This window comes from Excalfactoria chinensis, chromosome 2 (genome assembly GCF_039878825.1).
Source record: "Excalfactoria chinensis isolate bCotChi1 chromosome 2, bCotChi1.hap2, whole genome shotgun sequence".
NCBI classification, from domain to species: Eukaryota; Metazoa; Chordata; class Aves; order Galliformes; family Phasianidae; genus Excalfactoria; species Excalfactoria chinensis.
In genome coordinates, this window is record NC_092826.1 from 19,391,191 (window position 1) to 19,416,084 (window position 24,894).

At 52.7% G+C, this 24,894-nt stretch overlaps 2 protein-coding genes across 4 annotated transcripts; one reads left to right on the forward strand and one right to left on the reverse strand.

Annotated features, from left to right (window-relative positions):
• The first annotated feature begins 4,126 nt into the window (after positions 1-4,126).
• On the forward strand, positions 4,127-7,643 carry KLF10 (KLF transcription factor 10). 3 transcript variants are annotated; one of them, XM_072329009.1, is made up of 4 exons: positions 4,127-4,244; positions 5,059-5,298; positions 5,409-6,228; positions 7,244-7,643. In XM_072329009.1, exons 1-4 carry the CDS (start codon positions 4,188-4,190, stop codon positions 7,501-7,503), a joined length of 1,377 nt encoding a protein of 458 aa, XP_072185110.1. In that variant the 5' UTR covers positions 4,127-4,187; the 3' UTR covers positions 7,504-7,643. The 3 variants fall into 3 exon arrangements, with proteins under 3 accessions (XP_072185110.1, XP_072185111.1, XP_072185112.1); XM_072329010.1 differs by having other exon boundaries at positions 4,146-4,260; XM_072329011.1 differs by lacking the exon at positions 4,127-4,244 and adding an exon at positions 4,370-4,380.
• Positions 7,644-22,640: 14,997 nt separating this feature from the next.
• On the reverse strand, positions 22,641-24,835 carry ODF1 (outer dense fiber of sperm tails 1). Its single transcript, XM_072327232.1, has 2 exons — positions 24,600-24,835; positions 22,641-23,596 (listed from the first exon to the last, which is right to left on the reverse strand). The coding sequence occupies exons 1-2, from the start codon at positions 24,833-24,835 to the stop codon at positions 23,284-23,286; spliced, it is 549 nt and encodes a 182-aa protein (XP_072183333.1). The 3' UTR covers positions 22,641-23,283.
• Between the last annotated feature and the right edge of the window lie 59 nt (positions 24,836-24,894).

A 24,894-nucleotide genomic window follows, 5' to 3' on the forward strand; every position in this document is an offset into this window, starting at 1 on the left:
CAAAGGAGGGCTACAGAAATGGGGAAGGGTCTGGAGGGCAAGATGTATGAGGAGCGCTGAGGCCACTGGAGTGGATGCCACCAGTAATGCGTGTTTCACCAATTAGGGACAAGCCACTGCTCTCAACTTTCCTGGTGTCAGGGTGTCCCTCTGCACCTCGCTATGGCTCTCACAGCCCCCTCCTTGCTGCCGCAGCTCCTGCAGAGGGACTCTTGGTGGGACCGAGGTGCAGTGCGCCTCCCCAGGGATGCTGAGGGACAGAGGAACTTGAATCTTGACACAGTGAGCCGTGAGACCAGAGTGTACATCTCCAACAGTGAGATGCAGAGCTGAGGCACACACCCCCGTGCTCAGCTTCAGGAATGAGGTGTGTGCCCTGCAGTCTGGGCTGCAGGACCAAAGCGAGCCACAGGGAGGAGTTGAGGGAGCAGCCAGATGCCAGCACCCTGCTGCCATGCAGGTGGTCAGGACAGGTCGCACACTGTGTGCTCTGCGCCATCTCCTGCCTCTGCATGAGGCACTGCTCCTATGTTACCTCCAGGGCTGAGAAGCTTTGGCAAAGTCCAGGGGCTGCCACACCTAACCAGCACTTCAGGCAAGCTTTTCTCATCATGAGGGCAATCTCACTGCTGGGGTTCCCTCCCGCTGATGAGGTCATCACTACGTGCACGCTGTGCATCTGGACATTAAACCGGGATCAACCCTGCAGCCCTGCACGACTCTGATGCAGCTGAGATACTTGCACTGTGCAGCACAAAAACGGGCTTTCACAGAGGTCTGTACATAGTATTGCTCAATTCTTGCTGCGCTGCCAAAGATTATCTGAGCTATCAGTGTGGCAAAGCCATGACTCTTATGGCATCTCCTTAAATGAGACACAAGGCCTTGAGCTCCACGGGTCCCTAAAGCGTGCCCTTAGTTCTGTGACGTCTCAAGGAAAATAAAGAATCAATTACTGACAACGAGACGATTGCTTAACAGCACAGCAGTGGTGTATTTTGCACTGTGATGTGGGCAGAGGCATTTGACAAGAGGTGGCAGTGGGATGTGAGAGCTCAAGGCTTGCCAAGACATCCTGGAGGGTTGTACTGGGTGCAGGGAGTCAAACTGGACGCAGTACAGCCCGTGCTGTATGAGGAACATACTGCCTGCACTTCTGCACCTGCATTTCCCTATTCAGAAGCCATGCAGCTGCTTGAATATGAATTAAAACACATGCAGTGGGAGCTGGATCAAATATTAGCATCACAGAGCTGTTAATTGTCCCTGCAATATTACACTTACTGAAAACTCTGCTCTATTTCGTGTGGCTGAAACTATTCAGCAGTTCAAGAATTAGAAAATGCAGGCAGGCTTAAAGAAAAAGGAGGAACATTGTTCATACGACTGTTATCAAAATGTCTTTATTTGGAGGTGAAGAAATGCTGTTACCTTCGTTAGGAGGAGAGAAGTCCCTGCTGGCTTCCAGACCACATTAGTATGTCAGATGAAACGCCCCGCTCACACCGCCATCTGCTCACCACTGGAATTCATCCTGGAAATGCAGCAGCTTTTTGGTCACTGTGTAACGAGTAAGATCAGTTTGGGCAGGAAAAAGCAAACAAATGATGCTTCTGTCGGGAAAAGCACTTATCACAGCATGAACAGGTGGCTCTGTCAGCTGCACGAGCTCGCTCTACAGCGCTTAATCTTAGTTCAGGTTCTAAGTATCTGATTTCTTTTTTCTTTAACAGTCATTTAAATTGGTCACTGGGTTATGTTCAAAATGGTTAATTAGATCACGACACCCACAGAAGTGCTCGTCCAACATGGGAGGTTGTAATCGGGTATCTAGATTTACCTGTGATAAAACAACCATTCATGCCATTTCATAAGCACAATATGGCCTCTTGCTGGTTAGCACGTGGAAGCCCAGTGTCCAGGATAAAGGAGCATAGAGGACAACCTTCTCCGATAGAGACGCTACCGTTCATCGGTCAAGGGTATACGGTAGCTGCGCTCCCCTGCTAGAACCTCCAAACAAGCTCAAGGTCCATTTGTAGGAGAACGTAGGGTAGTCAAGCTTCCAAGACTGCAGACACATCCAAGTGAGGCACTGCATGGGGCAGTCTGCCATTGTTTCATCAAAGACCTTGATGAGGGGATAGTGACCACCCTCATCAAGTTTGCTGATGACACGAAGCTGGGAGGATTGGCTGACACACCTGAAGGCTGTGCGGCCATTCAGAGAGACCTGGACAGGCTGGAGAGCTGGGCAGTAAGAAACCGGATGAGGTTTAACAAAAGCAAGTGTAGAGTCTTGCATCTCGGTAGAAATAATTGCATACACCAGTACAGGCTGGGGGAAGACCTGCTGGGGAGGAGCTTGGCTGAGAGGGACCTGGGCATCCTGGTGGACGACAGGTTGGCCATGAGCCAGCAGTGTGCCCTTGTAGCCAAAAAGGCCAATGGCATACTGGGGTGCATTAAAAAGAGCGTGGCCAGCAGGTCAAGGGAGGTGATCCTCCCCCTCTACTCTGCCCTGGTGAGGCCTCATCTGGAATACTGTGTCCAGTTCTGGGCTCCCCAGTACAAAAAAGACAGGGATCTCTTGGAAAGAGTCCAGCGGAGGGCCACAAAGATGGTGAAGGGCCTGGACCATCTCCCCTATGAGGAGAGACTTAGGGAACTGGGTCTGTTTAGCCTTGAGAAAAGAAGGCTGAGAGGGGACTTGATCCAGGTTTATAAATACCTGAAGTGTGGGAGCCATAGTGGCGAGGCTGGTCTGTTTTCAGTAGTGCGTGGGGACAGGACTAGGGGAAATGGGCTGAAACTTCAGCATAGGAAGTTCCGCACGAATGTGCGCAAGAACTTCTTTACGGTGAGGGTGACGGAGCACTGGAACAGGCTGCCCAGGGAGGTGGTGGAGTCTCCTTCTATGGAGATATTCAAGACCCGCCTGGACGCCTACCTGTGCGACGTGGTGTAGGGAGCCTGCTTTGGCAGGGGGTTGGACTCGATGATCTCTAGAGGTCCCTTCCAACCCCTACAGTTCTGTGATTCTGGGATTGCCAACAGCCTCCAGAGCCTTCCACGCAGTGACCTGCAGGTGAGGCAGGATGGTGGCTGCGCGGACTCAGGGGCGGACAAAACACTCTGGAGAGAAGATGAGGCCACGAGCTAAACGCATCCATGCGATGTTGGGTTGGTCTTGTGTAGGAACATAGCACTGCCAGCCGTGTGTGATACACTTGGTGTGGAAATCAGGCTGGTAAAATATATGACAGCCTTAAAGCTAATTACAGATAAGTTCTGCTCTGCACATGAAGAGAAACTGTCACATTTTCCAGCCTCTGAAGCAGGGATTATTTTGGGGAGAGGTGGCTGTAGACAGTCTCAGCCTGCACAGCAGGGAAGGAGTGGGGTAGGAAAGAGCAGCCCAACCCACACGGGAGGGTTTGCAGCCAAATGAGCAGCTCTGCCTCCATGGATGCCAGGGATGTGTCGGAACGGAGCTACCACAGAGCGCGGGAACCAAAGAGCAGTTTGGACTCTGCATTCTGAGGACTGCTGCTCTCAGTTCAACCCAGTGGCCCGAAATACCGCCCCAGGACACACCACCGGGATGCTCCAGACCCTTCCGTTTCGCTGCCCTTCTGTGGACGCGCTCCAGAGTTTCCACGGCTTTCCTGTGAGAAGCCGCAAAGCGTCGCTTATTTCCAGACCCTTCCTGCACGTACCGCGAGTCCCCCGCCATAGCAGCCATAGCAGCAGGCTGGAAAGGCCAACAGCATTTCAGTTGCGTGCTGCGTTCATGTACAGGGGCAGAGCAGACGCCGGGGAGCGGCGCACCGAGCCGTCACCCCCCGATCGCGGGCGGCGGGGCGCGCCGTGTCCGGGTGCAACCCCCCCCGGCGCCACCGCCAGGAGGGGCGGGAGGGCGGCGTGACCTCATGGGGAGGCGGCGGCCGCCCCCGCCCGGATGCGACTGACTCAGCCGCCGGGATGGAGGCGGGAGCGCGCACGCCGCGCGTACGGCCGGGCCACGCCGCGCCGACAGCCGGGCCACGCCGCGGGGCAGCCGCCGATCACGCGCGGGGCGCCCCGCGCCCATTGGCGGCCGCCTCACACACCTTTGCCGCCGATTGGCTGCCGGGCGGGCGACGCTCCGCCCACCCGCGCGGGGCGCCGGAGCCGCCGCCACCTGAATGGGGAGCGGCGGACAAAAAGAGGAAAAGCGGCGCGGGCACGGCCGGCTGAGCGGGGTGCGGGGAGCGGCGGGTAAGGGACGGGAGCTGCGGCGGGGGCGCCTCGGGGGGCGATCCGGAAGAGAGGCACGGCACTGCGGGGAACCGGCGGGGCGCTGGGGTCGGACGGGCGGGGACGCGAGGGGAGCGGCGGGTGTGAGGCGGGGGGCGCTGCGGGCGGGGAGCGGGGAGCCGGGCGTGCGGGCGGCGGGCCGTGCCGAGCTCCGCGCGCTGGCGGCCGGCCCCGCGAGCGGCCCCTGTGCTGTGCTGTGCTGTGCTGTGCTGTGCTGTGCTGTGCTGTGCTGTGCTGTGCTGTGCTGTGCTGTGCTGTGCTGTGCCGCCCGGCTGGGTGTCCGCCGCCCCGTCCCGCCGCGCGGCGCTGCCCGCTCCGTTCGTGCGGCGCGTGAGGGCGGGCCGCGGCGAAGTGGGGGAAAGGTCGTGGCGCGGCGCTCCCCGCAGCCGCCGATCACGCTTTGTTCGCGTGCCCCGCCCCGGCCGCGCCTCGGCCCGGGCGGCCAACGGGGGCGGGGCGGGGGCGGGGCGAGGCGGCGGGGTGCGCCGAGGTGACGGTGGCGGGAGTCCAACGGCCGCCGGGGATGGGGGCGGGCCGGGCCGGGCCGCGCTGCCTCGGCGCTGCCCCGCGCGTCGGAGCTGCCCCCGAAGCGATGCCGCGTTCCGTGCGGCGCTCGGCCAAACCGTGCGCGTCACGCCGTGCCGCTCCCCGAGCCGCCCCGTGTCTGCACGCAGGTTTCCCTGCGCGAGGCTCTCCGTGCTGTCTGCTCGGCGAGACTCGGCACGGAGTTAAAGGCTCATTGAACCCTGACCCAAACAGGAAGAAGAAATGGAGCTGATGAGTGAGAAGCAGGGAGACGCTCGGTACTTCTGGAACAACGCCCCTGAGAAAGGCGATTATGAGGCCGTTGAGGCCCTGATTTCTATGAGCTGCAACTGGAAGGCTGACCTGAAGAAACATGCAGACGTGAGACCCATCACCCCAGCCTCTGACGTGTCGGAGGAGAGCGATGAGCCCCTGCTTCCTGGAGCGGCAGACTTCGGCACCATCCCCACATTTGTAAGTGCTTCCCGTGTGCATCCTCGTTTCTCCATGTCTGTGAGGCAGCAGTTGGTAACGCGTGGCAGCAGGTTGTTAATTGTCTCCCCTGATCTCACCTCTTCCCGCAGTGCCTGACCCCCCCGTACAGCCCATCCGACCTGGAGCTGTCCCACACCACCCCCACGCCTCGTGGAGAGGCTGAGCTGCACGCACCCAGAGCCCTGAAGGCCCAAGCGACCAGCGTTATTCGCCACACGGCCGATGCTCAGCTCTGCAATCACAAAACCTGCCCAGTGAGAACGGCCAGCGTCCTGAAATACCAGGATGGCGCTTCGTGGGACACCGATAGCAAACGGGACGGCAGAGCAGACTGCTCGGCTATGGCACTGAGCAGAGTGAGTGATGAAAGCAGAAAATTGCCTGCTACAGAGAGAGAAACGGCGGATCCAGCTGCCAGCTCGGCGTGCTCAACAAAGCCTGCGGTCAGCAGGCATCCATCCGTCCCTGGATCAGCGCAGCAGCCGGCACCGGTGGCAGCCCCGTGCCCTGTGCCGGGAAGCGGAGCCCCCCCCGTGCCGGTGATCTGCCAGATGGTCCCACTGCCCACCAGCAACTCTGTTGTGACTGCCGTGGTGCCCGGCGCTGCAGCCAGCCGGCCGCCTGCGCTCTGCCAGCCCATGGTGTTCATGGGCACGCAGGTCCCCAAGGGTGCCGTCATGTTTGTTGTGCCCCAGCCAGTTGTGCCAAGCGCGAAGGCGCCGATCCTCAGCCCAAACGGCACGAGGCTCTCTCCTATTGCCCCCGCTCCTGGCTTCGTACCTTCTGCAGCCAAAGTCACTCCTCCGGTCGATTCTTCGAGAATAAGAAGTCACGTTTGCAACTACGCGGGCTGTGGGAAAACTTACTTCAAGAGCTCCCATTTGAAGGCTCACGTCCGAACGCACACAGGTTGGTCACTCTTTCTGGCTGTTAAAAGTTAACGTGAGGGTGCGGCTGCATGCAGTACTTGTTAAGAATCTCGTGGTTGCTGGATTTGGTCACGGAGCATATTGTGGGGCAGCAATGAAAGGCTTCTTTCCCCATTGTGTTCGTTTTAATGCCACCTCATCTGCGAGAGGAAACACCCTGGGGGGAAGTTGATTCAGCAGTTTGTGCTGGCCTTGCTCCATGTCAGAAGGCAGACAGCAGCGTATCTTACAAGCACTGGAAGGAGGGCCTTGCCCAAATGTAGAAAGGGCTTTTCTGTAGTTACGGATTCCTTATTAGGCTTCCACACAAGAATGCCTTTGTGAGAAGTAGCCTAAGGTTAACTTAAAAGGGATTCTTTCATGAGCAAAAGCAAGTGTCCAAGCAAAGCTATTCCCACTTTGGTTATCTCTGAGCAACTTCTCCGTGTCTCAGCTCTTATTCTCAGTAGCAAAAAGAGGTGTGTGCATTTTCACAGAGACTCACAGTGCACTGCCAGGGCTGTTACATGGAAATGGGACCAACACTGTTACGGGTTGAATTAAGGGGAAGCACTTTGGTCATGCTGAGGCACCATAATCTGTGGCACCCGTGGAGCTCAGAGCTAAAATCAGCCCAGTGTGGAGGCATTGCAAACATCGGGTGTTCAAGGAACGACTGGATGTTGTGTTGAGGGACATGGTTTAGTGGGAGCTATTGGTAATAGGTTGGACTGGGTGATCTTTTAGGTCTTTTCCAACCTTGGTGATTCTATGATTCTATCTCAGCTTGTTTTCCAGAGGACTTTTCACACCTTCGGTACGACTTAGTATTGATGACAGTGAGTCTGCAGTGTTTACATGTGAAAAAGGATGCATTAACATTTCATACGTATAAAAGTAATTAAGGTTTATATGGCACCTGGTTGTAACGGAAACGCTTTTCTCTAAGAGTCCTCTGCTGACGGTCAAGCCAACAGCACTGGTTGCTCAGTCGGTGTTCATGGCTTTCCTTCTAGGAGAGAAGCCCTTTAGCTGCAGCTGGAAGGGCTGTGAGAGGAGGTTTGCCCGCTCCGACGAGCTGTCCCGGCACCGCAGGACACACACGGGGGAGAAGAAGTTTGCGTGCCCGATGTGCGAGCGGCGGTTCATGAGGAGCGACCACCTGACCAAGCACGCGCGGCGCCACCTCTCCGCCAAGAAGCTGCCCAGCTGGCAGATGGAAGTGAGCAAGTTGAATGACATCGCCGTGCCGCCTCCGTCGGCGGCTGCGCAGTGAAGGGACTCGGTCGGAGGATGGCGATTAACTGTTGTCACTGGGGTATGCCAGTATATAAACAAAATAAAGGAAAAAAAGAATTTAAAAAAAAAAAAGCTTTTGCTGCAGGTCTGAGGGCCTCCAGTGCCAGCTGCTGATGGCTGCGCTGCAGGGAGGCACGGGCGGTCGGTGTGCACTGACACAACGTGGGGCTGAGACTCGGGCTGGCTGGAATGGCGGGGGTCTTTTGCCCTGGTGAGGAGAGAGGGAAGGTTCTAGAGCAGAGCAGCACACGCTGTGCAGGTTTTGAATTTAGCAGATTATTCGTATATGCTATATATATATATATATATATTTATATCAGGCATCAGTGTTGCTGAAGGTTTGCGGCCGATGCTTGAGACCAGCACAGATTTTAACTGTTGGTTGCGGATTTCCAGTACAACACAGATTAGACAGACAGCAGCGTGCGGGCACAGCCTTGACAGCCCAGGGTGTACCTGCCAAAGGAAATCCAGAGCGGCTTTCCTACTTCTGCTGCCTTTTCTCAGTAGGTGGCTCGGTAGATTCGCAGGCCCAGTGGTGCAGGTGGTTCAGTGCCATGCTCTGCCAGCTGTGGGACCTGGCCTGCAATTGGTGCCGCATGCCTGGGGCCGCCAGCTTTGTGCTGCTGCCCAGAACGGGGCTCAGTGGGATGCCGAGGGGCACCCTGTGGGCAGCATGAGGTGGGCAAATGTCTATGAATCCTCATTGGCTTTGTGATATTTTCCTGGCTTCTTTTGAAAGCTTTGTGATTATTACAACTGGTTATACTGAGGCATCGTACAGTGCTTCTGCTTTTATGTTGCTTACAGTTTCCTTCGTGCCCTCTCAAAATTCCATAGCACGGCATTTTTTCTCAAGCAGATCCAGTGTACTTGTAAGGAAAAACAGCGATGCTGTGAGCTTCTGGGGTTGACTGAGAAAGACAAACCAGAGCCTTGGGCTTCTTGGCCGTGTTATTCTTTGCAAGATGGTTTATACTAAGAATGAGGTAAGGATGTGTTACGTATTGTATTGAATTAGAAGGTTGTGATTTGCAAAGCTCCACAAGGCAGTAAAGACACGGCTTAGGATCGAAGCTGTATATTTTGTGACAAATAACGCGTCGGTTTCACTCTATTTGATCATATTAGGCCGAGGACACCTATCAGAAAGCGAACCATTTGAAAATAGTGTATTAGATACGCTCTTTTGTGACTACTTTAAAGATTTGCACATTTCTTATGTTGTACTTTATACTTTGTTTACAATAAAAGCGATCTTCTTTAACACGGACTTCTTTTCTTCATATCAGAACTTGGTCGTATCCGCCCCTTTGTGGGTGGTGAGCCTCACAGGGAAACACAGCATCCATCAGTGCTTGCTCTGACTGCTGAGACCCATCTGCCTCGCCCTTTGATGGATGAGCTCTGTGAGGCCAATGGGAGTGGAATTTGAAGGCTGCACTTAACGCTTACAATACTTTTCCCCTCCCTACACTTCATCCTTCCCCCGCTTTTCCACCAGGCACCCAAAAATAAACATCCTCGTGCGGGTCGCTGTGGCTCTGGTTGCAGATGATTGTCAATGCAGGGTGACACGCAGCCCACGTTGCTTGTGGCCATCGGGCGGAGGTGGCAGCCACCACCTGTGCAGCGTGGGATGGGGGATTCCTCTGTGCCGTTGCCTGGAGCCGGGCATGAGCGACACCAAGAGAGCTGGGAGTTCAGTTTCACCCTTCTGTAGGCCTGCCTGTCCGCTCAGAAAGCAGCAGTAGACAAGTAGCAGCTCTCACTGCCTTCTGCTGCTCTGTGCAGAGGATAATGGCTTGGAACTGTTTATGTGAGCTCCTCCACGTCCTGCTCTGATTCCCTCCTCTGCCTGCAGAGATTCCCATCTTTCATGGCTGTGTGGCTGCTGACTCACTCTCATTCCCTGTAGGGAAGTAGCACTGGGATTGGGGCACTCCTTGCCTTCCCTGATTGATGTGATGCCCTGTGCAGTAAAACCCTGAGTCATCGCTCTTTCTTCTTGCTCCAGGAGGGAACACAGCCCTGCAGCTCAGTGCAGGAGACGCTTCCCAATGAGCAGAGACCCGGTCTTCCCTCTTGCCTCACATGCTGTATTTTACACTTTGGAAGCAGGATCTAAAAGCTCTCATCTACATGGATAACTTAAGGCAGAAAGACAGGCCTCACCTCAAGGTGAGAGCTCCATCTGCCAGCAATGCTGTGAGCCAGCACTGCACACTGGTCTTCCAGGATTGGAACCTTACAGTGGCCTTCCAGTACCTGGAGGGGCCTATGGGAACACTGGGGAGGGACTTCTTATGAGAGCATGTAGTGACAGGATGTGGGGAAATGGTTTTAAACTGGAAGAGGGCAGATTTAGACTAGATATTAGGAAGGAATTCTTTACTGTGAGGGTGGTGAGACACTGGAACAGGTTGCCCAGCGATGCTGTGGATGTGCTCTCCCTGGAAGCATTCAAGGCCAGGCTGGATGGGGCTGTGAACAGCCTGGTGTAGAGGGAGGTGTCCTTGCCTATAGCAGGGGGTTGGAACTGCATGATCTTAAAGGTCCCATCCAACTCAAGCTGTTCTACAATTCTATAAGTGGACCAGCAACAGGAGGAAGGTTCCATCAACTACGAAGCTCCCAGACCCTATCCACACTCTGAAGCAACACAGAGAAGAGTTAGCAAAACAGGTGGCCTTCTGCAAGCCCTGGCCCCGACACAACCATTAGTTGTGAATCAGTGCTAGTTACACACCCATGGAGCAGGCAGGAGGGTGGGGGACTCTGTTCAGAGCTGGGATCGCTCACCAGAACAGTGCTGGCAAATCTCAGGCACTGCTGGGAGCCAGATGAAAGAAAGACTTCACTCTCAGGACGTAACAGGAAGGTAGTGCCCTCCTCAGCTCAAGGCAGGGTCGTAACAGGGAATTTACCCCACGGTTTGCCCCACCAATCAGCACGTGGCCCTGCAGACTAAAGCTGCAGCACCCAAATAGGAGCCTGGGGTGGGGGCTTATTTTTTTACCCTGGTTGGGTATGGGGGCTTGGGGCTGGTCATGCCCTGAAGCATCGTGGCAGCCCCCACCACACACCCAGCGTGTCCGTGCGGTGCACGAAGCCTTTATCTCCGCAGAGAGCATGAGGAGAAAGCTGGAAAAGTCAGAATTTCCCCTGCGGCTGGGAGAACAATAACTTCCATTACAGCATTTGTGGGAGGCCTGGATACTAGACAAGTGAACTAATGCGTGCTTTGCAGGAGGGGTCCTGAGACAGGGCAGCAGGCTGGGAGCTGCAGCCGCTGGCAGGGCCGAGACGCCAAGAAGGGAGCTCTGGCTGCAGGGCAGTGAGCCCAGAGGCTTCCTTCCTCCCTGCCATCCTGCAGGACCACATCCAGCCAGCCCATGGCCCCAGCTGGGCGCTGCCGCCTGCAGACGTGGCGTGTGCCCCGGCGCCAGAAGGAAGGGCTGAGCTGAGCCCAGGGCTGCTCCGCATGCAGGGACACAAGGTATCCCCGTGGCAGCTCGCCTCGTCTCCTGCAAATAGATGATTCACTTGTCTGCTTTGGCAACATAACTCTGTCGCCACGGAAACACTTACAAGCTGTCAGAAAAGTTATAACACACAATCAGGGCTGGAGAAATGCTGGATGAATGAACAGGCGTGTTGAGGGCTTGCGCTACCTGCTGTTCTCCAAGGGAAAGGGCTGGGGAGGATCGTATACGGCCACAGCGAATGTTTCCCAGTGGGGTAGAACATGTCGCACAGTGCTCTCTTGTCCGGGGTACCTTGACCGGGGCTGCATCCTGTTCGCTCCAAAGGACGGTCTGATACTTAATCAGCAAGAATAACACACATCTTGAGCCTCTTCATCACGCTGATGAGGATGCGCAGACAGCCTGCGGATGCATTTGCTGTGCTGCAATATAAATCAGGTAATAATGATGTCATACGTTAAATAACTCAGAACCTTTCCGAGGGTACCAGAGTTTTGGTGAAACATTCATACCGATTTGTGTGCTCCACCATGAAAGGCAAAGTCATCGTGTCACCAGCACGGACTGGGCTGAATTCCATCAAGTTGTCAGCATCTAATTGCAAAGGCTGAGATCCCCGCAGCGATAGCTGGGTGCCTGGCACCAGGAGCTTGCTGCCAGCAGAGCTCGGCCATTCCCAGTGCTCCTGCCTGGGAAGGAGAGTTCTTGGTGCTTAATTACCTGAAAGGCAGCTGGTAATTCTAACCCCCTCCACAAAACAGGGAAGAAGAATAGGGAGCATCGCATGCAGACTGCTCAGTGCCCTGCCCTGTGCTGGAGTGAATGGAAAACTTGGCAGCTGTGTTAATTTCTTGGTGTACTAAATTGCTCCAAACCACTCAGCAGTGACCTAAGGAGAAGCAATTGCTCTGTCTGTGAGTGCCCCGAGGGTAGCAGGGGACAGGACGGGACAGCACAGACTGGGAGGCCCAGGTGGCATCGCCTCTGTCCTGCACAGATCCATCTTAACACTAACCCTTCTGGTGCTGGGGCAGCAGGACCTGTTTCAGGTCTTCCATGGGAACACATGGTAACCAGTTGTTAATGTTATCTGGGGGGGATCTCTCTCTTTACTTTTTTTTTCTATCTGTGCAAGAGACTTCCCTGTTTGAGCGACTCAGCGAGCCTGATGAGTCTATGGTGAGTCACCAGGCCAGGAAAATAGCTGCAGGAAGGCCAGACTATTTATAAAGAGCAAAAGAAAGAGAGGAAATCTATTCTAGATGCAGAGAGATCTAGAAGGCCGACCTAACTTCTTGGGGAGACTGTGTGTCCCTGGGCTGTGTGAGGGGTGCTCCCAGCACACAGGGGTGCTGCAGGCATGGTGGGAGAGCCCTTGGGTGGGCCTGATGCCTCAGGCCAGGCCAGCAGTAGGGTTGTGCATCACTGCCGCATGCAGAGCAGACGTGAGGCTGTGCAGTGGTGGGGGTGATGCCATCTGTGTGTCAGGAAGGCACCACTGAGCCCACAGCCTGGCTTCAGGTCCCACAGCCCAGAGGCAGCTCTCCCGGCTCTGCTTTGTACAGCTGTGGTGGTCGCGGCTGCTGTGGGACGTGCTCGGGTGGAGGTGTAGGGAAGGAACAACAAAAATGCCACCGCTGTCAACTGGAATTTTGCAAAGGTACCAAAGGGTGGGTTTAGTTTTGCAACAGTGCTGCTGGGGCAGAGAAGGATTCTTCAGCCTCGGTGGGTCTGCTGCTGCCTTGGCTCTGCCTAAGCAGCACGGTGCTGGCTTCTGGAGCCATTCAAGCACACGTTGAAACCATTCCAACACTTAAGCACATTTTTAATTGTCCTGAGAGGTGGGGTTTTCCTCAATCACTTGAATCGAAATCGTCAGCTCAGCAAGGAATCAGCTCACACCACTTCCACACACCGCCGATGCAGTGGGTTGGTAGGGCAGCCTGCGGAATAAAGCATTCATTTCACTTGAGCGGCGCAGTCGTGTCTCGCTCTGCTGTGCTGGTACAGCCCTGAGCACCAGCGGTGTGCAGTGCCAGGGCTGAGCGTGATGCCACTCCTGCTGTCACTGAAGCGGAATGAAATGGTGCTCCCAATGGTGTGCGCCGCCTCTTGCCCTGCGTTTCAGTAGTGCTTTGTGTTTCAGTACTGACGCTCTGTTTCCCCGACTGCTGCCTGTTTCCTTCTCTTCGATATTTACTGAGCAGGTCCCCACCTGCACCGCAGCCCCTTTGCCACCATTTCCCGCAGCCCTCAGCCCCGCGCTCAGGCTGACAGCCTCCATGTGCTGGGCTGCTCCTTAAAGTTTTGACAAACACTGATATTTCCCATGGCAACAGCCCCGTCACAACACAGCTCGCTTCCAGAGAAACAAACGCAGCTCTGCAGTGCCAGCTGCCTTTCAAACAGATGTTTGACTGCAGAGGAGATTTACAGCAGCTCTTCGTTTGGAGAAATGAATATCATTGCCTGGAGAATATGTTTTCTTCTTCTTTTTTTCCTGCCCAGTGAGTTATTTTTCTTAGCACAATCTTCCGGGTTGTTCTTCTCACTGCAGAGTTGTCTCCCGGTGCTGCTGTAGAAGTCCCAGCCCAGAGATGGCAGCTGAAACTACCCGGATATGACCCAAAACTGCAACAAGGTGCACCAAGACAGCAACTGGGGCAAAAACGCCCCTGAAGTGCCCCCACACTTCACAACCCACCTTACAGCTCAGTGCTGAGCAGAGCCTGGAAAACTTGCTGGTTCTAGGACCACAGGAAGAACCTTTAATCCCTTTTATACTTTTTCCCCACACAACTTCCTTCAAACAAGAGGTGGGTCTCACTTGAACTATTTTGGAGCTGTTGGGGTGAGTCTAGAAGAGACCATAGCTCAGAGTCCACTATGATGGAAGGCAGAGGGAGCCAGGCTTGTTCGGTATGGAGAAGAGAGGGCTCCAGGGAGACCTCACTGCAGCCTTCCAGTACTTAAAGGGAGCTTATAAAAGATGAGGACCGACTTTTTACACAGGTAGATTATGACAGGACAAGGGGGAAAGGTTTCAAACTAAGAGAAGGGAAGTTTATATTAGCTGTTAGGAGGAAATCCTTCACTCAGAGGGCGGTGAGGCACTGGCACAGGCTGCCCACAGAGGTTGTAAATGTGCCTTCCCTGAAGGCATCCAAGGCCAGGTTGGATGGGCCCTGGGCAGCCTGACCTGCTGGGTGGTAGCCCTGTCCACAGCGAGGGGCTGGCACTGGGTGGGCTGTAGGGTCTCTTCCAAATAAAACTCTTCTATGGTTCTACAATTCTTTACTTTCCTGAATCACCAGCACTAACCGAGCCAGCTTGTATTTCAGTGTTCCAAATGAAAAGCATGCAGTAGTTCAAGAGTAGTTCACTCCCACCCCCAGAAGAATGTCCAAAATAGTTTTGGCTTTGCCCGGAGATGTTAGTCAGAACAAGCACATGCATGGCTCCTTGCTGAGGGGTTCCTGGCGGGGACAGCCATTGCACGTGGTGGTGTGGGAGACACCATTTTCTAAGGCCTCATGAATCTGCTTCTGAGGGTGTGGCTTTAGGCAGGTTGCTATTTTTAGTTTGGGGTTGAGAGAGAACAAACTTGTGTTACCACTACTGCCTATTTGGGCAGCGGGGCTGGAGCACTTTCCATTCTGTGATTCTCCCAATGAGGGGCCACTGAGATGGTTGAAGGGCCTGCAACATCTTTGGTATGAGGGGAGGTCAGCTCAGAATGGAGGAGGCCCAGGGGGATCCTGTCAGTGTCTGTAAAGACCCAAGGGGAAGGCTGTGTCCAGGAGGATGCTGTCACACGTGGTTCGCAGCCAGGCCTCCTTCCTCTGTGCACCTTCCAGGTGACAATCCACTTTGCAATTCAGGAGGAAAAAAGAAACAGAGAAAGGCAAACTGCGATCCTCAGCTGACTGACATGATTACATTCAGAGCGGTTCCTGCACTAATGGCAGCACTTGAGGTAACTCAGCAGCAAACAGAAACAACACTGCTGTATTGACAGATCGGGGAGCTCTGTTCAACAGGCCCGACGGCTGCTCTCAGGCTTCCTTCTTATCCTTTAAGACAAACATATTGGTTTGAAGCCGAAGCCATGGCCCATGACCTCAGCCATGCCTGACCTTGCTGTGTGGGACATGGCCTCAGCGCCGCTCTGTTCATAAGGCCAGCTTTTCACTTGCCAAGGATCATACCAGGACCTGGGCACGGTTCCAATCATTCTCTTGGAGTTTCCAAGGGCATCTCCAAGGGATCAAAAATATTGCAATTGCCTCTATGAAGGTTTGTTACAGAGGAAGTTTGTCAGCTATGGTTGGTCCCCACAGATGTGAGGAGCACTGACAGTCTGTCACGTGGATGCCTGCACTGGTAGTGTTATTTCATGGTCCTGCTTCACAGACACGGGATTCCTGGGCCAAGCTCTGTGCAGACAGGGAGCTCCCCAGTGTCTGGATGCCTGCAGCTTCCTGACCCACCCTTCTGTGTAGCCCACATGCTACAGAGCTTGGATCTGTTCAGTGCATAGGCTGGGGCCGGGGGGAGCAACAGATTCAGTTACTTTCTTTCAGGGCCACAGATGAAGCAGAAAATCATCTTGTGCTGCAGATGTTTCTGTATACTCCTCTTCCTGTATCCAGGATACGAGCTGTGCTTATTTGTACCCATGGGCAGCCCCTCAAGCTGCCCCTTCGTTCAATGCAGCTGTCCTAAAGCAAGCAAGCAAGCAAATAAATAAATAAAAAATGCAGGGGAAGAGGAACATCAGAGGGAACATCAGCTGACAAAGCAACAAATCCATTTGCTGTTACAACTCCCACAGCCCGGAGAGCCTCAGCCAAAATTAAGCAATTCCCTTGCTCCACTTTGGTTCCAAGTGACTGTCAATGTGCACCAGCTGCATGAGCTCTTAGGAAACTTTTACTACTGCTTTGTTGATTAAAATTGATAATTAAAGAACAAACAACCGTCTTGGAGTCTTGAATTACTGCGGCATTTACTGATGTAGCTGGCAGAAAGCACGAGATCACTTTTGTTCTTTATTTAGACATCTGAAGGTTATTTCCTTGCCTCATTTGCCCTTATTTCAGGTGAAATGCAGCTGTGTTACAGCCCAGCTGGGTTTTGGTGCCACGACTTCAGCCCCCAGCACCCCGAGGAGCTGACTGTCCCACAGCACTGCGGTAGGAGCTGGGCAGCCCGCATCCTGCTGAGCCTCTGCCAGCTGCGGTGTGGGGCTGGGCACAGCTGCGTGCTTCCCATGGACACAGCGGGAACAGAGGAGTAGGTGGAGTGTGTGCAAAAGGGTCTGGGAGCGCTTCCTATAAAAATGCTAATGCTGTCTCAGGCCTCTTGAGGGTGTTCAGTGATGCACAATAAATTGCTTTTATGGGGTTTTGTGAGCACTCCTGAATTTACCGCTGTTTTCAGGGGGCGCCAAGTGTCTCTATAATCACAGGCAAAGAGCCTGAATAAAACCCATTCCAGTCAGCAAGAGTAAAAATGTCAGCCCTTTACCTTTAGAGTCTTTGTGCTAATGTTTGAAATCCAGCTAAACCCCCATACCCAGGAGAAAAGTAGCACAAACAGTGTCGGGTAGATTTATGCTAATACCAGGAGAGCCTCTGTCTCTTCCAGCACACTTAGTTACCCTTCCTTCTGCATGAATCAAAGGAATATGCTAAAAATGCAAGACTATCAGCTGCAAGCCCACCCCCCCCCAGCTGCGATTTGTGGTGCCCTGGCGCAGGGCTGCCCCAGGCAGTAGGCTCAGAAGAAACGTGCTTCTGGAAGCACCCGGCTGAAGGAGGGCTGCATCCTCAGATGACCTCCCACAGCAGAGCTCTGTCTATTTATAAGTGCCCCCGATAAGGCTAGAGTTCAGGAATGCTGCAGCGTTTGGAGCTATAACCACCCTCCGAGGCGTCCTCCTCGTGCCAGGGAATTCAGAGAGGTTATTTGCTCTATGGGGACGGCCAAAACTGGCCCTCAGAATAACCCTGTGTGACACCGTGCCGCAGAACACAGCAACACGCGGGAGCTGGTGAGCAGCTGTGGCAGAGCTGAACATGGCAGAACACGTTGCAGCTGCACAAAGGAGAGCTCTTGCTGTCCCTTCCGTCTGCTGCCAGCCTTGCAGACACAAATGCATGCTGCAGCAGGGACCTGCCTTCCTACTCCGGAATAGCACCGCTGTTGATTTTGCTTTTAACAATTATTTACAAGGGGATAAATTAAAAAATAAAAAATAATAATAAAAATAAAGCAGCAGCAGCAGTAGCAGCAGCAATAAATCTGCCACCTAGTGGCAATGTGGCTTTTTTTGATGGAGATGCTCTCACAGGCATGCTGTGCTGTATTACAAGGGTTATTCATCTAGCAAGCTCTCCTCTAAGCAGTGTTTGGAGGATTCTGGTTCCAAGCACACTCGTGGGTAGGCCTTGGAACATCCGTAGCACACAGTTGCTCACAGACCACCCTATCATCCGAGTGACTACGCTCTGTTACAGAAAAGGTCATCAGGGCGCTTTGCCCGGCCCGCGCTCCAGCACTGCGCAGGACCAGGAATATCCTTCATCTCCTAAGACATATAACAGAATAACAGAATCTTTAAGGTTGGGAAAGACCTCTAAGATCACCTAGTCTAGCAATCTACCACTGGTATTGCCCACTAAACCAGATCTCTCAGTATCACATCTTTACATTTCTTGAACACCTCAGAGGCGGTGAACACCTTCACTACCTTCCTGTGCAGCTTGTTCCAACACCTCACCACTCTTTCCAAGTTTTTCCCTAATATCCAAGCTGAACCTCCTCTGCCACAAGTGGGGCCATTCCCTCCTCTAGGGATCCACAGTTTCTCTAGACAGCCTGTTCTAGTGCCTCGTCACACTTTCAGCAAATAATTTCTTCCTTATATCTATTATAAATCTCCCCTCTTTTACATTAAAACAGCTACACCTTGTCCTATCACTACACTCTCTGATAAAGTGTCCATCCTCAGCTGCAGAGCCTGTAGGGCTCCCTTTAGGTACTGGGAGGCCACTATAATGTTTCTCTGAAGCCTTCTCTTCTCCAAGCCCAACTCCATCAACCTTTATTCATAGGAGAGAAACATCCTTGTGTTCCTCCCCTAGCCCACCCTGGACAGGTCCATGTCCTTCTTATGCTGGGAGCCTCAGAACTGAATGCAGTGATTCCAGTGGTACAAAAGCAAGTTTGTGCCTTGGGTACAAAAATGGCAAACAACAGACAGCAAAGAAAAATAACACTTACACAGGTTACATGGAAATAATAGTCATTTTAATGCCGCTGTTAGGTTTGTTCAGTCTGAGCCTTTGCACCTACCTGAGGCAGGAATAAAAGCAAATGTGCTACAATGGGGTTTTGAGTCCACGGACAGACACACCTGCAAGCTGGAGATGCTGTTTGTTCAGCCTGCAGCTGGGCTGCCTGCTGCCAGCACTGTGCCTGTGCTAGGGGAGGGCAAACACCTCCTTTGCCACCCACACCACCACCTGGTTAGCCATGTCCCTGCTAATGCCATTTGTGTGGCTATTTTCTGAATGGGAAACTTAAAATAGAGCAGATTGTTCTTCCACACACAAAATAAAATAAAATAAAATAAAATAAAATAAAATAAAATAAAATAAAATAAAATAAAATAAAATAAAATAAAATAAAATAAAATAAAATTCTCTCATCATCAGCTGTCAAAAAAAACAGTGCATGACTTCCATTTACGTGAGAAGAAAATATATAACTCTCAAAACATTTATCAGGATGGGGCATGTTCGTGCTGAAAATATTTACCCTGCTCTTCAGTCACGGGTAAGTGAAAAAGGACGCTTAGACAGCTGTCACTGAGTTCAATAAGAAGAACAGAAACACGAAAAATAAGCAAAGCCAAAGTAATACATACCTGCCAATCTCCAGGTCATCTTTGACTTTAAGCACTAAGAGCCCCTATCAGTAGGAAAAAATGACTGTGGTTCGTTTCTGTAAGAAAACACTTTTCTTCCCCCTCCATCTTGCTTCAGTAGCATCCTCCTTTGAGTGTTTCATGAACTGATGATGCCAGACATTCTCATGCTAGTAACCAGGCGTGACATTTAATTACAAGGGAATTAGTCACTGGAACAAAAAGCAAGAGAAGTGCTGGAGCTTGCCACCTGAAGTCTTCACATCAAGACTAGATTCTTCTCTGGAAGTGACACTTCGGGTGCTGATCTGTGGTATAACAGGAGATGATGACACATGATCTGATAGTGCCTTCTGGTCTTGAAATGAGGGAATAACATCATATCTGTCAATGAAATCATCATCTCCCCATCTTGGTGAGAGCAGGAGTCTCACAGGTGGTTCCTTGCAGGGGCAAGGCACGTTTCTATATGTTCTCCAACAACACTGTTGCAGATGGTCGAGGTACCGACGCGGGGCGGGGTGCTGCTGGACCTTATTCTCACCAACAAGGAAGGACTCGTTAAGGAAGTAAAAGTCGGGGGTAACTTGGGTTGTAGCGACCATGAGATGGTGGAGTTCGAGATCCTGAGCGGAGGAAGCAAAACAAAAAGTAGGATTGCTACCCTGGACTTCAGGAGAGCCAACTTTGATCTCCTCCGGGACTTACTTGGGGCCATCCCGTGGGCCAGGGTGCTAGAAGGCAAGGGGGCCTGTGAGAGCTGGTTAGCATTCAAACGGCTCCTCTTCCAGGCTCAGGATCGGTGCGTCCCTGTAACTAAGAAGTCAGGAAAAGGTGCCAGGAGACCTGCGTGGATGAGTAAGGAACTCATGTGCAAGCTCCGCAGAAAGAAGAAAGTACACGATATGTGGAAAAAGGGTCTGGCCACTTGGGAACAATATAAGAATGTAGTCAGGGACTGCCGAGATGCGACCAGGAAGGCTAAAGCCCACCTGGAGCTGAATCTAGCTAAGGAGATAAAGGATAATAAAAAAGGGTTTTTTAAGTACGTTAACAGCAAAAGGAAGGCTAGGGAGAATGTGGGCCCCATACTAAGTGAGGGGGGTGTTCTGGTAACGGGGGATGCTGAGAAGGCGGAAATACTGAACGCCTTCTTTGCCTCTGTCTTTAGTGAAAGGGCTCTCCCCCAGGAATCCCAGTCCCCGGTGGTTGATGAGAGAATCTGGGGAATGGGAGATTTCCCTTTAGTCAGGGAAGAGGTGGTCCGTGAGTGCTTAGGAAACATTAATGTCCATAAATCCATGGGACCTGATGGGGTGCACCCGCGGGTGCTGAGAGAGCTGGCGGAGGTTATTGCTAAGCCGCTCTCTGTAATTTTTCAAAGGTCTTGGAGAACTGGGGAGGTGCCTGAAGACTGGAGGATGGCCAATGTCACCCCAGTCTTCAAAAAGGGCAAGAAGGATGACCCGGGTAATTATAGGCCAGTCAGCCTCACCTCTGTCCCAGGGAAGGTGATGGAACAGCTTGTGCTGGATGCCATCTCCAGACAACTGGGAGAAAAGGAGGTTATCAGGAGTACTCAGCATGGGTTCACCAAGGGGAGGTCGTGCTCGACCAACCTGGTGGCCTTTTATGAAGATGTCACTAGCTGGGTGGACGGGGGGAGAGCGGTAGATGTAGTCTACCTTGATTTCAGTAAGGCTTTTGATACGGTCCCCCATGACATCCTTATAACAAAGCTGAGGAAGTATGGGATAGATGAGTGGACGGTGAAGTGGATCGAGAATTGGCTGACTGGCAGAGTGCAGAGGGTTGTCGTTGGCGGTGCGGTGTCTGGCTGGAGGCCTGTGACTAGTGGTGTCCCCCAGGGGTCTGTGCTGGGTCCAGTCTTGTTCAACATCTTCATCAGCGACCTTGATGAGGGGATAGTGGCCACCCTCAGCAAGTTTGCTGATGACACGAAGCTGGGAGGATTGGCTGACACGCCTGAAGGCTGTGCGGCCATTCAGAGAGACCTGGACAGGCTGGAGAGCTGGGCACTAAGAAACCGGATGAGGTTTAACATAAGCAAGTGTAGAGTCTTGCATCTCGGTAGAAATAATTGCATACACCAGTACAGGTTGGGGGAAGACCTGCTGGAAAGGAGCTCTGCTGAGAGGGACCTGGGCGTCCTGGTGGACGACAGGTTGGCCATGAGCCAGCAGTGTGCCCTTGTAGCCAAAAAGGCCAATGGCATTCTGGGGTGCATTAAAAAGAGCGTAGCCAGCAGGTCAAGGGAGGTGATCCTCCCCCTCTTCTCTGCCCTGGTGAGGCCTCATCTGGAATACTGTGTCCAGTTCTGGGCTCCCCAGTACAAAAAAGACAGGGATCTCTTGGAAAGAGTCCAGCGGAGGGCCACAAAGATGGTGAAGGGCCTGGACCATCTCCCCTACGAGGAGAGACTTAGGGAACTGGGTCTGTTTAGCCTTGAGAAAAGAAGGCTGAGAGGGGACTTGATCCAGGTTTATAAATACCTGGGGTGTGGGAGCTATAGTGGCGAGGCTGGTCTCTTTTCAGTAGTGCGTGGGGACAGGACTAGGGGCAACGGGCTGAAACTCCAGCATAGGAAGTTCCGCACGAATGTGCGCAAGAACTTCTTTACGGTGAGGGTGACGGAGCACTGGAACAGGCTGCCCAGGGAGGTGGTGGAGTCTCCTTCTCTGGAGATATTCAAGACACGCCTGGACGCCTACCTGTGCGACGTGGTGTAGGCAGCCTGCTTTGGCAGGGGGGTTGGACTCGATGATCTCTAGAGGTCCCTTCCAACCCCTATAATTCTGTGATTCTGTGATTCTGTGAACACTGGGAAAAGTGGGCTACCTGTGCAGAGGCGGTAAGTGCTGACCCAGACACACACCGAGCCCATAAAGCTTGAATTTTATACCAGATATCTAACTGCTGCTTGGATGCTGAACACCTGCCTGAAGCAGCACATCTTGCACTGAGATGAATTACCCACCTGACTCCAGCCAAACCCATCCTCAGCCTCTCGCTGGGACATTAAGGCTGATGGAGCTGTTCTGTGAGGATTCTGAGGAGAGGCCGCAGCACTGCTGACTTTGCCAGCCCGTCCCAAATGGCAGCAAACAACACCCTTCAGTACGGCTGAAGAAGGTTCAGACAATTCACTCCCTCCCGGCTGTAAACATCCTGAGCTATTGATTCTGCCCTGTGCTACAGCATTTGTCTGATGGGAAATGCTCTGCAACACCTTCTAAATTAAAACACTCTGTCCATCCAATGAGGCTCTTCCTAGTAGTGCAACATCTGTAAGAACCAAATGGAGTGGACAAATGGTACTGCTTGGGTTTTTTTTGCTATTTCCAAGGGAAAGCTGGCTTTGCAGGGCTCCTGTCTGCTGCTCCCACAGCATCCCACCTCATTGTGCTGCAGCCCCATGTGGACTGGGACAGCCTGTTCTCACCAGCTCACCAGCACACAGCTCTGGGGACCTCCTATGAAATTCTCCAAGAGACAGAGCTGGTCCACAGGAGCTGTTTTGTAAGAGAACACGGGATGTGGTGCAGCCATACTGCTACTCCCTGGGCTCCCGTGTGCAGTTCCAATGTCCAGAGGCATTTTCCTCTCTAACTGGAGTAATTAAATAATCTTGGAAACCCAGTAGTCCTGTGGGAAAGAGAAAGCTCTGCTGGTGTTCCTCTCCATGAGGGTGAAGAAGCTACTGGTTCATTAACAGAGTGAGGAGATTTCTGCTACAGGTGTCATCTCACGGGGAAGGGCAGGGTGAGATCTAGGGAAATGCAGACAAAGGTAGAGAAGAAACCAAGGCACTCCACGTTCCAAAGAGCTGGGACTATTCCTCACTAGCAGGCCAGCCTATGGTGCTGCCTTGGAAAGATTCTCCTTCCCTTGAGGTGATTTCTGTTAAGCCCTAGGAAATATCCCACAGCTCAAACAGAAGTGATGGGATGGAAAGCAGTGCTCTTATTATGGAAACGTGACTGAGCAGTGGTTTCATTCAGCTTTTGAAACCTTTGAGATCACAAGCAGCTGCAATACCTGCTTTAAATCAAGCTATCTCCAGCAATGTCCCCAGCCAAGTATTTACCTGTACCTTTGAGTTTTCAAACAGTTTTTGCTCTTGGCACCCCTCTCCTCTCCCCCCCCTTTTTGATCGCCAAAATCCTTTGAAATGAGGCTCACATGCTTTTTTTTTTTTTTTTTGAATGCTCTGTTTTGTTTTGGGAATGGCAAGGAGAGTTGGTGGTGCCTAGAGATCAACATAAAGGAGCAGAGGGACTACTCAGCACAGCCCGCCCAGCTGCGCCCCAGGAGCTCAGATCCTCAGGAGACGAGGGCAGTGCTTGTGTGCTGCTTCAATCTTCACAACGTTGTTTGGCCCTACAGAGTACATCACTTCGTCTTCGCCCACCCCTGGCGGCAAGGGGATCTCCTTCCTGACTTTTTTGTAGTTATACTCCTTCCCTCGTGCGGTGGTGTAGGCCTCCTCATGCTCCGCCAGCACCTGGACCTTCCTGTTCTTCACTGTCACGGTGACCTCCGCTGGGTCAAAGCCCTTCACATCTACCACTGCTAAAAGCTTGCGGTTTTGGCAAGCATTGCACAACTTGTTCAGTTTTCTCCGTACGCTACAATAAAAACAAGAAGAGAGCCCTTCAGTCCAGCTCACAGAGGAGTAGGTGGATAGCTATGAGCTCAAGAGAAGCAAATATAAACCATTGGCTCCATCTTCAAATGCAGGGTGATGCACAGCACACATGATGGTGTTGGCCCGTATCTGCAGGTATTGGTGGTTGGATACGTTACAGCGTGTCCTCTTGGGATGGGACAGCTGGGAATTTGAGACTTTTTTTACTTCAACACAAAGCCCAATGCTCTTTTTCATGCCCTCTGGGCTGTGTGTGCCCATGTCATGCACTGTCCTACGATGCAAATGACTGGTTGCAATAGATAATATTTTCTAGATAGAAGAAGGGGAAAAGAGACACATCTGGCAAAAAATGACAAAAACACTGCTGTGGAGCTGGTCTGGAGGCTCACTGACTTATTAAAATGATTTCTGTCACTGTTGAACAGCAAGTCTGTTGACCAGAAGCGAGGCTCTTGGTCAAAACACGTGTGCAATGCACAACAGAAGGGTTGCCTCTCTTTCTGCAGCTAAGAGAACAGAAGGCACCACACTAAGAGGACAATGTACCACACTAAGAGGACAATGTGCCTGGTGAAAGAAGAAATGGGGCCACTTGAGGGGAAACAGGCACATCCACTACAGCCAGAGATCCCAGCACTGCTCATGGCACATTCAACATCAGCATTTAGCTGCAGTGACCAGTGGGGCAGTGTGTGTGAAATGGCCGTGGACCTCCCATCCCTCCTGCTTCCTCAGGGCTTGGCCAGGCCTCAGCTCAAGCTGAAAGGCTTTATCCCTTCCTACATGGCTATCTTTTGGATTTATCTGTACTGATATCAACCTTCATCTCCACCCACAGCCTTCAAACCACCACAACAGTGGTCAATTTAGAAATCCCAAACCTTGCCCCTTCCACACACACCAGTGTCAACCTGCATCCTCCGGCAGGGGCTCACTCTGACTGCTGGCCCAGGCCGTGCCACAGCCCCAGGAGCCATTACCTGGCCAGGTCTCGCTCCACATCCTGTGCAGCCATCAAAGCCCAGCTGGAACATTTGTGGGACCGTGAGCAGAGGCAGGAAGATGGTGTGAAGTGGCTGCAGGGGCAGCAGGGCAGCAGCTCCTCCCGCAGCTCCTTCAGGTGCCGGTCCAGCAGCCGCATCTGCCTCTGCATCTTTCTCTCCATTTGCTTAAAATCCCACTCGTGGTCCTCCAAAAAGGTACTGAGTAGAGACATCTTCAGGCTGCGATAAACCGCATCAGTGCCCAAGCGCTATTTGCACTTGGGAGAGTAAA